The sequence below is a fragment of the Balaenoptera musculus genome, chromosome 20, assembly GCF_009873245.2.
Source record: "Balaenoptera musculus isolate JJ_BM4_2016_0621 chromosome 20, mBalMus1.pri.v3, whole genome shotgun sequence".
NCBI classification, from domain to species: Eukaryota; Metazoa; Chordata; class Mammalia; order Artiodactyla; family Balaenopteridae; genus Balaenoptera; species Balaenoptera musculus.
Genome location: NC_045804.1, coordinates 34327403 through 34342287, shown reverse-complemented (window position 1 = coordinate 34342287; position 14885 = coordinate 34327403). Strand labels below are relative to the sequence as shown.

The window sequence follows — 14885 nt, the reverse complement described above, 5'->3', positions numbered from 1 at the left end:
CAGGGAAGCCCCAAAGAATAAGTTTAATGAGAGAAGTGATAAAATACAGAAGCAAAGAAAAGCAGTCAAACAGGACAAAACAATAATAGTTTAGTAATCAAAGTGAAGGACTTTTAGTTCCTTCTCGAGGGTTATAGATAATATTCTGAGCCACATCCCGTGCACTGTCTTATATAGATACTGAAACCCCAACCAGGTGGAAGAAGTTAACTACATGATGACCAGGCTGTAGTCATGACATAAACTGCCACAATTCTGAGAATTTGCCGCAAAGAAATGGAAACAAACCAACCCTGGAACTGAAGATTAACTGTACCCAAAACAATCACGATGGCGCTGGTTAGACTACTGCATGACCAATTTCAAGATGACTCTCAGAGCTGACCGTGCTGGTTCTGCATGTAGTCCTCTCCCTCGGTCTATAAAAGCTCTTGTCCACTGGTTGGGGTGGGGGGAGTCGGCCTTTGGACAGGAGTCCACCCCCCCAACCCCCACCCCGTTGCCTGCATCAAAATAAAGCAAACTTTCCTGTCCACCAAGCTTGCATCTTTATTGGCTTTTGAGCGGCGAGCAGCCGGACCCCACTTGTGATTACAGTACTATACATAGCAGGACATGGGGTGCCACTGAATTTTGCATTCCTGAAAGCACCTGTATTACTTGCACAAAATAGATTATTTTTTAAGCTTAAATCCTATTAGTGGTTACAAGAATGTTGGGATTTTAATTTTTAATATTTATAGAGTAGTCGTTACTTGCTAAACTCTGTTAGATACTTTAAATCCATCATTTTAGCTAATACCACTCATTGATTGAACTCCCTAAAGTTGCCTGCCTGCTTATTAGTTTTTTGCTTTCAATAGTACATCTTGTCTATCTCTATTCTAATTGATACAGATCTAATTCATTTAAATTAATTGCTTAATATTTTATTATCTGTATGTACCATAATTTATTCAGCTGTGCCCCTAATGGTGGATATTAAGATTTATTTCTTTTTTTGCAGTTTTGTATCACCAGAAACAATGCTTTGATAAAATACTTTGTAATGAATCTTTACATAATGGGTTTTTAATATTCAAAGCAGGATTTCTGGTTCAGATTTTTAATAGATACTGCTGCATTGCTTTCCCAAAGCATTGTAACAGTTCACACTGCCAACTGCCTTTAGGAGTGTCCGTTTTCCCACCTCTTCTCCACTGAATGTTTTCTCATTTTTCAGTTTTTTTCAAGCTTTATGGGAAGTTTAACTTTCTTCCCACTATTTCAAGCCAGGCACCATGTTGTATTGGTTTATTGAATATTCCAGAGTTAGGTGAAATATCCACCGTTTCGAACGTTCCTGGCAGAGAGAACAGCTTGTGCAAAGGAACACGATGAGTATGTGGAAGACAGTACGTGGTTCATTATGGCTGAAGTGAGGGGGAGGGAATTTGGTGCAAAATAAGGCTGGAGAGGTGCGTGTGAGCCAGGCTGTGCTGGACCTTGTAAACTATTTCTTTTCTGGCCTTGGCCTTGTGTCATGCGGGATCCTAGTTCCCTGACCAGGGATGAAACTGGCTCCCCCTGCGGTGGAAGCGGAGTCTTAACCACTGGACCCCAGGGAAGTCCCTGTAAACTATTTAGAGAAGTTCTGTCTTTAGCCCAAGAGTTGGGAAGCTACTAAAGCTTTAAGCAGGGTAATGATGTATTATCCTGCTTATTTAAAGACAATTTTTATCTACATAACTATTCCTTGGTTTGGAAAAAAATCCCAAACAATATTTATATGTTTGCTATTTTGATCACAGCATAAATGGTGTGCTTTGCAAACGTCATAGTTTTTGGCTTCGGTCTTTGCTTTCAGCATCCACTTTGTCTTGTAAGTTTTTCTCGTGAGACATCTCCTCTCTTCCTACGCCAGTCTAAAAGGAGGCGAGTCCTCAAGCTGCGGCGCACGTTGTAGTCGTCAGCGTTTTACGTAATCCTGATGCTGCGGAACTGCCGCGCGAAACGGGGCGGGGTTGGAAATAACTGGCGTGTGATTGGCTGTTTAAAAACTGTATGTTAATTAAATTGACAACTTGAAATGTCTTCTGAAACGCAGAAGGGTTCAAAACGCTTTGTTGGACTTCGGTATTGGAAAGATTCTTCAGACAACATATTCCAGTGTACGTTTCAAAAAGAATAGTGCTGTAAGAAAAAGTAACCATCATTAAATTATGTGTGCATTTCCTACACCTCGGAAAAACAGAAACGATTGTGTTAAGACTATACTTTCAGGGATCATTTCTATAGTTTGTTACTAGAGAAGTTTCTCTGAACGTGTAGAGCACCCGAACCCACGAGGAGGAGATGCAGTGTTCTCTCCTGAGCGTGAAGTTGGCTTTTGGTGTTGCTTTTGCAGCTGCCTTTAGCCGTTGATGATCGTTCTTCTCTTCATTTTGGAGAGTGAGAGGGAGATGAATGCAGTCTGAGTGGTTTCGGTTTGAACAATTATCAGAAATAGACTTGGTTTTTTTTTTTTTGTTTTTGGTTGAAGTTTTGGGAGGTGTGAAGGTATGTGCAAATGTTACCCATCGCATAGGAGAAGAGTAGGTTTTTTTTTTTTTTGAGTTGGGGGTTTTTGAAATGGGTGTAATTGAGAGTTAGGTCTTTTTGTTTTTCGTGCTGTTTTTTTTTTTCTAATTGTGTAGTGCATATAGTGAGGTTTACTGTTGTGCTTAGTTTTGAATTTTTTTTTTTTTCTTTAGCAGCTGGGTGGCGTAGTGATGTTGAGTCTTTCATGTTGCGTCTCGTTCAGCATATGATGTAGTTAAGTTATTATCTGCTGGGAAATTATAAAACGCAGAACAGTTTTAATTCGCTTTTCCTTTTTGCGTAGCAGCGTGAGGTGAAATGTTTTAGCAACATTTTTCTGTATACAGCACTTGAAGGTAAAGATTGTGGGGTTTTTTTGTTTGTTTTTTATATTTTTTAACCTCAAGTAATTTTCACTTTTATATATTCCAGTTTACCAATATTTACCCTATGGTTTCTTCTGTTGCTCTTTTCTTTTTTTTTTTTTTAATATTTTATTTATTTATTTATGGCTGTGTTGGGTCTTCGTCTCTGTGCGAGGGCTCCCTCCAGTCGCGGCAAGTGGGGGCCATTCTTCATCGCGGTGCGCGGGCCTCTCACTATCGCGGCCTCTTCCGTTGCGGAGCACAGGCTCCAGACGCGCAGGCTCAGTAATTGTGGCTCACGGGCCCGCTCCGCGGCATGTGGGATCCTCCCAGACCAGGGCGCGAACCCGTGTCCCCTGCATTGGCAGGCAGACTCTCAACCACTGCGCCACCAGGGAAGCCCTGTGGTTTATTTTTGATTTGTGACCTTTTCTGTTATTTTGACTTCTGAAGGTTTTCATTCCTTTTCTTAAAAAAAAAAAAAGTTGCATTATTAATACATTGAAAGTACTGTAAAAACAAATTTTAATTTTTTTTTGTATTTGTGTTGACCTTGTTGTTTGTTTTGCAGGAGTGTATGTCGATGCAGTTAACTCTCTGGGCCAGACAGCGCTTTTCATTGCGGCATTGTTAGGCCTTACGAAATTAGTTAATGTCCTGGTGGATTATGGATCGGATCCAAACCAGTAAGTAATAATAACATCACTATCTAGAAAATATGCTCTTAAAATAAGTTGAGGTATTTGGAAACTAATTTGATAAGATATTAAAAGAACCTTCACTAACATATCAATGAAATACATTTGTATACCTAACGTTGAAGCATGCTTTTGTTTATTTCACCGTTTTGGTCGCGTGACTTGCAGTGTCTTAGTTCCCCAACCAGGGATAGAACTTGGGACCCCAGCAGTGGAAGCACAGAGGCCTAACCATTGGACCACCAGGAGATTACCAGAAACATGCTTTTAACTGTAAATAGAGAGTTTTCTAAGCAGTTTTATTAGGCCCTATGAAATAAGTGAACCTTTCTACTCATTTAGTCATTAACAAGTACTGTTTATGTATTCCCACCGCGCATTATAGTTTGTATGATTTGCTTAAGTACTTTAACATATCCCACAACCAAGTTCTTCACCAATTAATATATTTGGCACCACTTTGTCAGGATGACTTTTGTAGTTGTGGTTTAAAAGAATCTGAGTCCAAATTTTAATATGGAACAGCAACACAGTGTAACGAATCAACAGCAAGTGAACATTTCTTCTCTTTGTGTAGGATTTTTGCTTTTTCCAGGGCCTTCCCAGGCACTAGCTCACTAGAGCTTTACAACCACCTCCTCAACAGGCAACAGCAGGTATTTTTACAGTTCCCATTGGACAGAACCAGAAACAGATTTCGAGCGTTTCTGTGATTCCAGCTGATTGTCACAGGAATGCCAGAATATGCACAATCATAAGTCATAAAATAGCTTTCCCATCTTACATAAGGAGGCCGCTTAATTTTTTTTTTTTAAGTATTGATGTTGAAAGCTTGTTGTTGTTGTTATAAAATTGTTTGCTTAGTGGGAAAAACCTTGGAAGCTTGGAGAAGTATAAAGAAAAAAACCATTCAGAGTGAGAATTCCGAAACCCAGACATAACACAGTGAACATTTTGCTTTGTTTCCTTCCAGAATTTTTCTGGACTCGCATATTTGCAAATATTTGCATATTTCTCTACTGTATCAGTGTTTAATGTCAAAACTCAGAAATAAAGGGCTATCTCACTTGATGTTTGCAGATAACAGCTTCATAGAGAGGCCATATTGGCGCTGCAGTTCCTCAGCAGAAATGCAGCATTTTCTAGTCATCTGCATTTGCATCTGTTTTGTGGAAGTTTAGAGCTAGGTTCTTTAAAGAACAAATCATTCAAACCCTTAATATTCCAGATTAGGGGGCTGATACCCAGAAAGTTTAAATGGCTGGTCCATAATGGTGCATTGTGGTAATGATAGGGTTTGAGACCAGGAGCCCAGCATCTGAAGAACTCAGAAGTTCCCTTTTTAGAAATCCCCATGATGCCAGGGGGAGGTGGGAAAGGACAATATCAAGAGGAAGAAGGCAGACCCTGTAGCTTCTTATTTTGTGGTAGGAATGCTTTCATGTGCTTTAAAAATATTTTCCATCAAGGGAAGGGAAATTTCTGGGGGCAAGTTGTATTCCTAAGTGCTCAGTGGAACTGCTGTGATGGCCTGGGCTTATTGAGGTCACAGAGTCAGATGCCTGAAGGATTAAGTGGGGTCAGTGGGTACAGGCTCTGTCTAAGGAGCATCTGTTGCAGCTGGGCAGAAAAGGAAGCCATGGAGGCCAAATCTTCCAAATTTCCAAGAGGCTGAAAATCCCAGTTTTTATTGTGAAATCCCCAAAGTGTTAAATATTGTCCATTACTTTAAGTTCTTTTTTAAAACACTATGTGGACCAAATAAAACATGCCTCTGGGTTGCCAAATCAATCTGTGGGCCTCCAGTTTTCAACCTCTAGGATAAATTAATAAAACAATACACATTTTGATATCACTTGGACCTGGATTCCCTTGTAAGGGTTAATTGGGTATAAAAAACATTATTTCTTTCTTCCTTAGCATTCACAAGAAATGACAGATAATATCTTCTCTCTCCCTACCCAGCTCTCTTACTATTTATGGGAAGAATGATTAGAAGGCTGTAAAGCATTATACAAATTTATTTTTAAAGCAAGGAGGATATTACATTTCCCATAGTGCAGTGTGCTGGACTACTTATCAGACCCAGCAATAAGGGAGAGCTCACAATGAGATATCCTAGTGGTTCCCAGATGCCTGGGTACAGGCCAGCCTCATTGGCATCAGCTGGGGAACTTGTAAAAAGTACACATTCCTGGGCTCCAGGCTTGCAGGTTATGATTCAGTCTGTTGTGTAGTCTGAGAATCTGTATTTTTGACAAATATCCCAATGACTTATTAAGTAAATTATGGTACATCTGTACATTGGAATACCATGCAGCTGTTAAAAAAGAATTGAGGTGGGTTGTATGTTCTCATATGGAAATTTCTCCAAGATATACTTTTTTAAAAAATATTTATTTATTTATGGCCGCATTGGGTCTTCATTGCTGCACGTGGGCTTTCTCTAGTTGCGGCGAGCAGGGGCTGTTCTTTGTTGCAGTGCGCGGGCTTCTCATTGCATTGGCTTCTCTTTGTTGCGGAGCACGGGCTGTAGGCGCGCGGACTTAAGTAGTTGTGGCACGTGGGCTCAGTAGTTGTGGCTCGCGGGCTCTAGAGCGCAGGCTCAGTAGTTGTGGCGCATGGGCCTAGTTGCTCCATAGCATGTGGGATCTTCTGGACCAGGGCTTGAACCCGTGTCCCCTGCATTGGGAGGCGGATTCTTAACCACTGCGCCACCAGGGAATTCCCTCCAAGATATACTGTTAAAATGAAAAAATGTAAATGCATAACAGTTAATATAGCACGTTCTTTTTCTTTTGGCCACACCATGCGGCTTGTGTGATCTTAGTTCCCCGACCAGGGATTGAACTCAGGCCCTCAGCAGTGAAAGTGCTGAGTCCTAACCACTGGACTGCCAGGGAGTTCCTAATGTAGCATATTCCTATTCCTACTTGTATATGCATAGAAAATTTCTGGAAGGATACAAAAACTTGTAACAGTAGTTGCCTCTCGGCAAGAGAACTGTGGGTCTGGAGTTGGGAGACTTTCTTCTTATCTTTATTATCTCCTCCTTTTCCTCCTCCTCCTTTTTCATTTTATTTCTTCTTCTCCTTCCCTTTCTGCTTCCTCCTCCCATTTGTGTTTCTTTTTAAATTAAAGAGAGCAAGCTCTGGGACTTCCCTGGTAGTCCAGTGGTTAAGACTCCACACTCCCAACTGCAGGGGGTGCGGGGGTTTGATCCCTGGTCAAGGAACTAAGATCCCGCATGCTGCTGGGTGCGGCCAAAAAAAAAAAAAAACCAAAAAGAGCAAGCAAGCTCTGCAGGTGATTCTGACATGCAACCAGGTTAGGAAACCACAGGTACGTATCACATCTTTACATCTCACGAAGGCTGTCCCTTCATGTCTCAGATAGTTTATTGGTTTTGGTTAAATTTTTCTGAGTTGTAGATCCTTGACCAGATTGCTGATGCCAAGGTTTGTGGGCCTCTACCGTAGGACTTGGGAAGTAGAGACATTGTCACATGAGATGGTCTCTGGTTAGGCTGTGCTTCACCAGCCTGACCACCGGGCACTACAGACGTGAAGAAATTGTTTCAGGGCAGCCAGTATCAGGGGAGTGTGGGGAAAGAACACTGGATTTCGAACCAGACCCATACCTGGGTGTGAATCTTGGCTTTGCCCTTTCGTTTCCTCATCTATAAATTGAGAAATAATACTGCCTTGAAGGGTGGAGGTAAACATGGAAAAGGGGAATGTATATAAAGCTTCTTTGAGGCCCCAGATAGGTGTTGTTAGGCCTCACAAATGGTGTTGTTACAGTTCTCATCACCAAAGGTTGCCTTTGTAGAAAAGGAGCCCTGTGTTACCCATGGAAGGGGAAGAGTGTTGCCATGGACACTCACTGTACCCCTCCCCTACCTCCAGCCGCTGCTTTGATGGGAGCACTCCTATCCATGCAGCAGCATTTTCAGGCAATCAGTGGATCCTCAGCAAACTGCTGGATGCAGGGGGTGATCTTCGACTCCACGATGAGAAGGGTCGGAACCCTGAGACCTGGGCTCTGGCAGCAGGGAAGGAACGCAGCACCGCAGTAAGTGTGGGCCTGCCCTGCAGGCACACCCAAGGCAGAGCACAGGGCTGGGAGTCAGGCGCCCAGGGGCAGAGGCTGGTCCTGGGGACAGCACGGGACTTGTAGTGGCCTTGCCATTGACATTGGACACACAGGTCTGGGATGAAGCAAGTTAACCAACTGTAAACCTTGGGCAAGTCTAGTGAACTTTTCTGGTCATCCGTTCAGTGGAGAGGGAGAACAACTGTAGGTTCGTCTGACCCTTAGCTGGCACTTACCGTGCATCAGACGTTCTGAGTTAAATTAAATGCTCATTTAATCTTTACAACAACCCTCTCAGGTAGGTACTATTATTGTCTCCATTTTACAGATGGGGAAACTGAAGTGCATTGACATTAAGTAACTTGTCTGTAGCCACACGCTGGCAGGCATAATGTGTTTTAACGAGGGCTAAATAATCTAACAAATGTTAAAGGGCACATGGAGGGAAGGGGGAGATGGGCAGAGTCCCTTCTCTCTGGTTCTCCTGCTCATTAGCTATTGGGCCTTGGACAAAAGTTAAAATACTCCTCCTGCCTCAGTTTCTGCATCTGTTGAATGAAGGATTTGGAGGTAATTATTGCCAAATGAGCTCCCTGAAAATGGAATCATCTCATTCCATATCTTTAGGAAATCACTTGGGCCCTTCCCTTTCCAGAGATTTCCCTGTGGGGGGCTCCTGTCTCCTCAGACCACTCCCCTCAGACCATTCCAATCCCACTGAAGGCCAGGGTGGCCATTAGCCGTGTGGGCATTGACTGTCTCTGCCGTGTATTGCAGATGGTGGAGTTCATGCAGCGCTGTGCCGCGCACATGCAGGCCATCATCCAGGGCTTCTCCTATGACCTCCTGAAGAAGATTGACTCCCCTCAGCGGCTCATCTGTGGCCTGCCCCGGTTTGGGGGCCTCATGCAGGGGTGAGTGCTGCCTCAAGCAGACTGGGATGTTCTGCATCATCCCCGCCTTCCTTGTGGGAGCCCTGCAGCATGGACCACCTCGGTCCCCTCCACATTGGTCCCTTCCAGCAATTGGCCCACCCAAAGGGGTGAGCTTGGAGGGAGAGGATATTGCCACTGAAAATCATCAGTTGTCCCCCTGCTTCCAGGAACGTCTGGGGGAAATGAGTTCTGGGCTCCAGTGGGAACCACCCCATGGTTAGCAGGGAAGGAAGGAACTTTTCAGGCCTGGGCTGCCCAGCAGACACTTTCTCAGCAGAGCAGCTAGGCTAGCTTTTTTTTTTGTCATCTCTGAACCATGGAAAACATGTTCCTTTATTGGAACATGCATCCTTTATATCCTAAGGTTGCAAAAGACACAAATGCTTAATTTAAGGTTCCTTGGGCTGTTTTAAGCTGGTGTAAGACTTGCTGCCACCTGGGTGGGCAGCCTCCCCTTGTCCCCATCACAGCTGCAGGAGGTGAGCTCCATCCAGGCTTCTCTTCATGCTCAGGAGAGTTATTTTAAGTTCCCTGGGCTTTATTGACTTAGGATTTATATGTGGAAAATTCTTTCCATTTTGATTTTCTCTGACAGCATCTTTTTCTGTGATCAGGGTGAGTAGACTTGTCACACTCTTCACAGGCTCCCCCATCCCATTCTGTGCACACTGAGTCCTGGTTTTCCTCTCATGACCTGGATGCTTCTCATGCAAGATGAGTTAACGATTCCCTCGAGGACCAGTTACTCCTAACTGCTCTTCTTGCTGCCACTCTTGTCCATCTTGGTTCTTTACTCAGCATCCAGAATGACCTTTTAAAAATGAAAATCGAATTGTGCCACTCACTGCTAAAAACCCTTTTAGGGTCTTCCTCATGGCTATCAGGTTAAACTCCCAAATCCCTCATCTGGCCTTGGAGCCCCTGCTTGGTTCAGCTCTTCCATCTCTCACACCTCCTCTCCTGCCAGCGTTAGGATCTTGGCAGACCAAGTTCCTTCTAACAGGGCTAAAGCCTAGTCCCTGCTGCTGTTTTGTGACCTCAGGCCAGCAGGTTTCCCCTTTCTGGCTCCATTTTTCCCGTCTGTAAAATGAGAAAGTTGGACAAGGTATGCTTTATGATTCTTTCCAACTTTGACCATCTCTATTTGTTATCTGTTGTACTAATCCCAAACTTAGTGGCTTCAAACAACAATAAATGTTTGTATCTCACATCATTTCTGTAGGTCAGGAATGGCTACACCCAACTCAGCCATTCCAATGGGAATGGCTGAGTTGGGTGGCTCTGGCTTTCTCATGAAGATGTGGTCAAGATGCAGCTTGGGCTGCAGTCATCTGGGACTGGAGGATCCAGTTCCAAGGTGGTTCACTTGCATGGCTAGCAAACCGGTGCTGGGTGTTGGGCCTCCCCATTAGGCTGCTGGAGTGTCCTCACAACATGGCAACTGGCCTCCTGTAGAGCAAATGCTGCGAGAGATCAGGGCAGAAGTCCTGGGGGGTCTAGCCTTGGAACTCACACCACTCCGTCATTTCTGCAGTATCCCGTTAGGTTAACAGGTCAGCCCTCTCTGACCTGTGTGTGGCTACACAAGGGCACGAATACCAGGAAATGGGAATCACAGCGGCCCTCTCAGAGGCTGACTATTACATCATCTGCAGTTCCACTGTCAAGTACTAAAGACAAAACCAACTACACATTCTGACAGCTTGGTTCAGCGTTGTTCCTCTAGATATGGGTAGTTAATCCTTACTTTTCTTCTCCTCTTCTAAATATTTCTAGAAGCCCTAATGGCTCTCCTAACCGACTGCTTAAAGCTGGAGTCATTTCTGCCCAAAATATCTACAGCTTTGGCTTTGGAAAGGTAAGAGGTTGCTACTAACACCCAATGTTTGCAGGACTAACTGGGGAATCACCCGGCCCTGGCTCTGGTCCCAGGGCCCACAACTTTGTCCAACTCTTCCTTCCTATGGAAAGTTAAAATACTCCCTCTCCAAAGTGTTTTTTTAATTCTTTACTGCTCTTGCAGGACAAGTACCTCATAGTCCTGTCCTTACTAAAAAATGATGGAAACCTTGGAGAGTTCTCTTGAATGCCTTTGGGCTAGATTTGGGGAGTTTTAGACAATGATCCTTTAATTCCCAGCGAAGGCCCCAGGCATGTTCTGTGGGTGCCTCAGGAGGCACCTGAGGCCTGGTGCTTCAGGCAGGTATCTGACCTCTTCCCATGAGCCTCCAGTTCCTCGATAGCAAAAGGGAAAGAGTATTACAACATTGCAGTGCTTCTTGGAAGATTAAAGATAATAAAAAGAATTATGTCCAGTGCATAGGGGTATTCAGCAAATTGATAAATAGCAGCTATCTTTATTTTTAGCTGGCTGGTAAAATTCTGGAGGTATTTTACTTCTTTCTTTTTTTCCCCACCATTTGAAGCTGTGCTTTGCTTTCAGTTTTATCTCACAGGGGGCATGCAGCTGGCTTATCTAGGATCGCTTCCAGTAATTGGAGAAAAGGAAGTGATTCAAGCTGACGATGAGCCCACCTTCTCTTTCTTCAGTGGCCCCTACATGGTCATGACCAAGTAAGTGGAAGCTGGCCAGTGGAGGTTAAGATTTAGTCCCACAGGAAGAATGGACTTTGTGTGACTTCCTTGTGTGTGGAGAGTTTCTGCCCAAACACAAGGACACACTGAAAAGCAGATGTCTAGATCAGGATTTCTCAGCCAGGACACGATTGACATTTTCGTTATCCTTTACTGTTGGTGGCTGTCCTGTGCACTGTAGGATGTTTAGGAGTGTCCCTGGTTTCTACTCACTAGATGCCAGTAGCAGCTCTGTTTGCCTCCCCGCAACCCCCTACATTTGTGATTGTGACAACCAAAACATCTACAGACAAGGCCAAATGGCCCCTTGTTGAGAACAACGGCTCTGAAAGATTACTCATGACAGTGTTTCAACCTTTCTACTCTCTAGAGAATTAGAGGCAGCATAGGGGTGGCTGTCTGGCCTCAGGTCAAAGGGTACTGAAGCCCTGCATGGCTCTCACCAGCCAAATGCAGCAGAGGCAGCAGTAATAGGATTTGGCTGTGATGGAAGTCCCTGGGATGTTCTCAGTCCCCAGAGACCTGCCTACTGCAGGGTCACAGGAGTAGTCCTGGCCAAGGTCTCTTGTCCTCCTTGAACCTGGCTGCCTCTTCCCTGCTTAGAAGTCACACCCTTCTAAAAAGGCCTCTACAGACCTGCAAGGCTCTGTATCCCCTGCAGGTATGCTTCTTGTTTTCCTGCCCGTGCCACATATTTGTTGTCATATCCCCTCTTCTTCTGTCCACTGCTGTGGCCTTTGCCCACGTCATCACTGTCCCTCCCCCAGACTAGCCTCCTAACTGGCCTCTCATTCTCCAGACCACCCCTGCCCTCCCATTCCCCATGCTGCTGGTACCCTTGTCTTTCTAAAATACAAACCTGATCAAGTCACTCCCTCCCTTAAATCCTTCAGTGACTTCCTGCCACCTGCACTAAGTCCCTGAAGTGCTTTAGGCCCCGGGGGTGGTAGGAGGGAGGACCCAGCAGTGCTGGGGTGGGGGCTTTACAGAGTCTGTATAAACACTACTTCTCTGATCTCTGGCTACAGAGCTCCTCACTGAAGCAGTGGCTGCTCATTCCCTTCTGCTCCCACTCTCTCCTGCCCTTGTAGCCTGCTGTGGAACGGGAACAGGGTCACAGTGAAGGAGCTGCATCTTCCCACCCACTCGCACTGCCGCAGGCTGTGGCTGGCTGACTTGTTAATTGCTGAGCAAGAGCACAGCAGGTGAGACGAAAACCCAAGAGCATTTCAGACCCAAGTTCAGGGCTGTGCAGGGCTGTGCCTGAGGGTGGAGACCAGCCCCCTCAGCCTCAGCATTTCCTCGTTGTAGGTTGATTTGACTTCCCAGGGCTGCCAAGAAAGAAAAAGAAGAACTCATGAATAGCCTGAGTGTGGGAATGGTGGTGGTAGGGGCTCAATTCTGTCAGCTGATCAACTCCCCATAACACAGGTCTCTCAATGCAGCCTTCAGGCCTGGCTGGCTCTTCTGCAGCCCCCGAGGCCCACCTTATTTTGGGCCCTGTGCCCATCAGGTCAGCACGCGCAAGCCTGTCTTCATAGAGCATGGCTCTGCTGGAGACCCACGTGTCTAAGGAACCATGTCTCTCCTTTGAGGACATGCTGATGGGTCTCAGTACCTTAGGTTTCCTGTGGCTCAGGGGTTAATCTTTCAAAGGGGCAGGAAATCCATCCTCGGTTTCATACCAGGGCTGCTGAGGCCTTGGAATAGGCCCTGGCTTATCGAGTTCTCTCCTGAGGAAATCACTCAACTCCTGTAAAGCCAGATCCTTCCTTTTGGGGAAGTCATCCTAAAGGGACTCAAGGAGGCTGGAAGGGCTCATGGATGCAGCATGGATTTTTTAAAAAAAAAATATTTATTTATTTATTGCTGTGTCGGGTCTTGTTGTGGCATGCAGGATCTTCCTTTGCTCAGTAGTTGCAGCACGTGGGCTCAGTTGCTCTGTGGCACGTGGGATCTTAGTCCCCTGACCAGGGATCAAACCCACATCCCCTGCATTAGAAGGTGGATTCTTAAGCACTAGACCACCAGGGAAGTTCCCACAGCGTGGATTTTGATGTGAGGGTCTATGACCTTGAGCCTGAGATCTCCCTGACCTTGGTTTCCTCATCTCTAAAATGAGTGTAACTGTAATGATACCTTTCTTGCAACTGGTTGTTAGGATCAAGTTGATGTATGTAAAGTGCCTTGCTTAGTAGCTCTTAGTGACATTGTCGTTGATGACCCAAAGCCCTCAGGTTCTGATCAGTGAAAGGTCAAGGGTTCCACCAACAGAGACCCCACTCCCACCCCATCCCACTTTCTTGGAAGAACATTCTGTGCAAATAGTATTTGTTTGGAGTGCGTTCAGGGTGCCAAGAAGAAAGGAAAGTGCCCATCTTCCATCATGCCCTCTTCCCTCTGCCTCATCGGAAGCCTCCTTCCCTCTGCAGCAAGCTGCGGCACCCTCACCTGCTACAGCTGATGGCTGTGTGCCTGTCCCAGGGCCTGCAGAAGACCCGCCTCGTGTACGAGCGCGTCGCCGTCGGCACGCTGTTCGCTGTCCTCCATGAACGGGTAAATGGCCGCTTCCCTGGGTTCTTCCCTTGCTCCCCCCAACCCCCCGCCCCAGCCCTCCCTTCCCTTCCTCCCTCTTCCTTCTCCCCCAGCAGTAGAGTTGAGAAACCTCTTAATTCTTTACTCTGTGGGATCTATATAACACACCATTTAAGGCTGATCAGCACGTTGGAACTAGTGTAATTTTATTATTGTTTGTCTTGCTTTTTTATCAGACATCTAAGAGCTCAGTAGACCCAGAAAACACATAGCCCCACTTTTAGCTAACCATAATCAAACAGCCTCTGGTCTTATTTCCCGGTATTTTCACTGGTGCCCTGCAGGACCTTTATATGCAAGTCTTTATCGGTCCCCTCTCCCTTTTCAGACTTCCTGGTGGAGGGGGGGACATATTCCCTGACCCACAGACTCCCTGGGAAACGTGCTTTGGGCTGAGATGTGGCTTCAGAGAGGTCCTGAAAGATTTGTTTTTCTTTCTCCATGACTTTGTTCTAAAGACCCTGGGCTGGAGTGAGAAGAGACCCTCCAGGAAGGGCTCTTCCCTGAAATGGCTTGCCATTCCTCCTGCCTGAGCACCTCCTGTTAGTGTCCTAGTTCCCTTTCCTCTCCTTGGGTGAGGGCGTTAACTTAAAATGCCACTTCTCTGGGGAGAGACCTGTTATGATTGGGTACTTTGGTGTGAGTGAATTTCTGTCCTCCTAGGATGAACTTTCTAGGTCATCTGACTGTGGTAGGGGATGGATTGTTCTTTACGTGTCTAGGTTCTACCGCAGCACAGGCTTGGCTGGGGATGGGGAGCAGGGCAGGTGCATTGCTGGTGGTGGCAGGCCCACTCTGTGTGTACCACGCTTTGAGGACTTTTCTCCTCATTTTTTGCGGTATCAAGCAGCTTGACTGAGGGAAAGGAACCCAGGTTTGGAGCCAGGGGCCCTGGGTCAGTGGGACCTTAGGCCGGTCACTTAACTTCACTGAGCTTTAGGTTCCCCAGCTATAAAATGGGCACACTAGGTGGCTGTCGTGAAGATCAACTGAAAAGACTTTGGAAACTACAAAGCGTTCTACGGTGTCGGGGGCCGCAGTCA

The 14885-nt window shown here is 45.7% G+C and overlaps 1 protein-coding gene and 1 non-coding gene across 2 annotated transcripts in view; both read left to right on the top strand.

Moving 5' to 3' along the window:
• The first annotated feature begins 330 nt into the window (after positions 1-330).
• TEX14 (testis expressed 14, intercellular bridge forming factor) overlaps positions 331-14885 on the top strand; it is a 61969-nt gene continuing 47414 nt past the window's right edge. The window contains exons 1-9 of the mRNA XM_036838160.1: positions 331-339; positions 2864-2915; positions 3496-3610; positions 7531-7696; positions 8495-8631; positions 10429-10510; positions 11096-11226; positions 12339-12452; positions 13680-13803. Coding sequence (XP_036694055.1) covers positions 331-339; positions 2864-2915; positions 3496-3610; positions 7531-7696; positions 8495-8631; positions 10429-10510; positions 11096-11226; positions 12339-12452; positions 13680-13803 — 930 coding nt within the window. The remainder of the gene's footprint in view (positions 340-2863; positions 2916-3495; positions 3611-7530; positions 7697-8494; positions 8632-10428; positions 10511-11095; positions 11227-12338; positions 12453-13679; positions 13804-14885) is intronic.
• LOC118887604 lies at positions 2247-2461 on the top strand. Its single transcript, XR_005018083.1, has one exon. It is a non-coding gene; the product is annotated as a small nucleolar RNA U3 (small nucleolar RNA).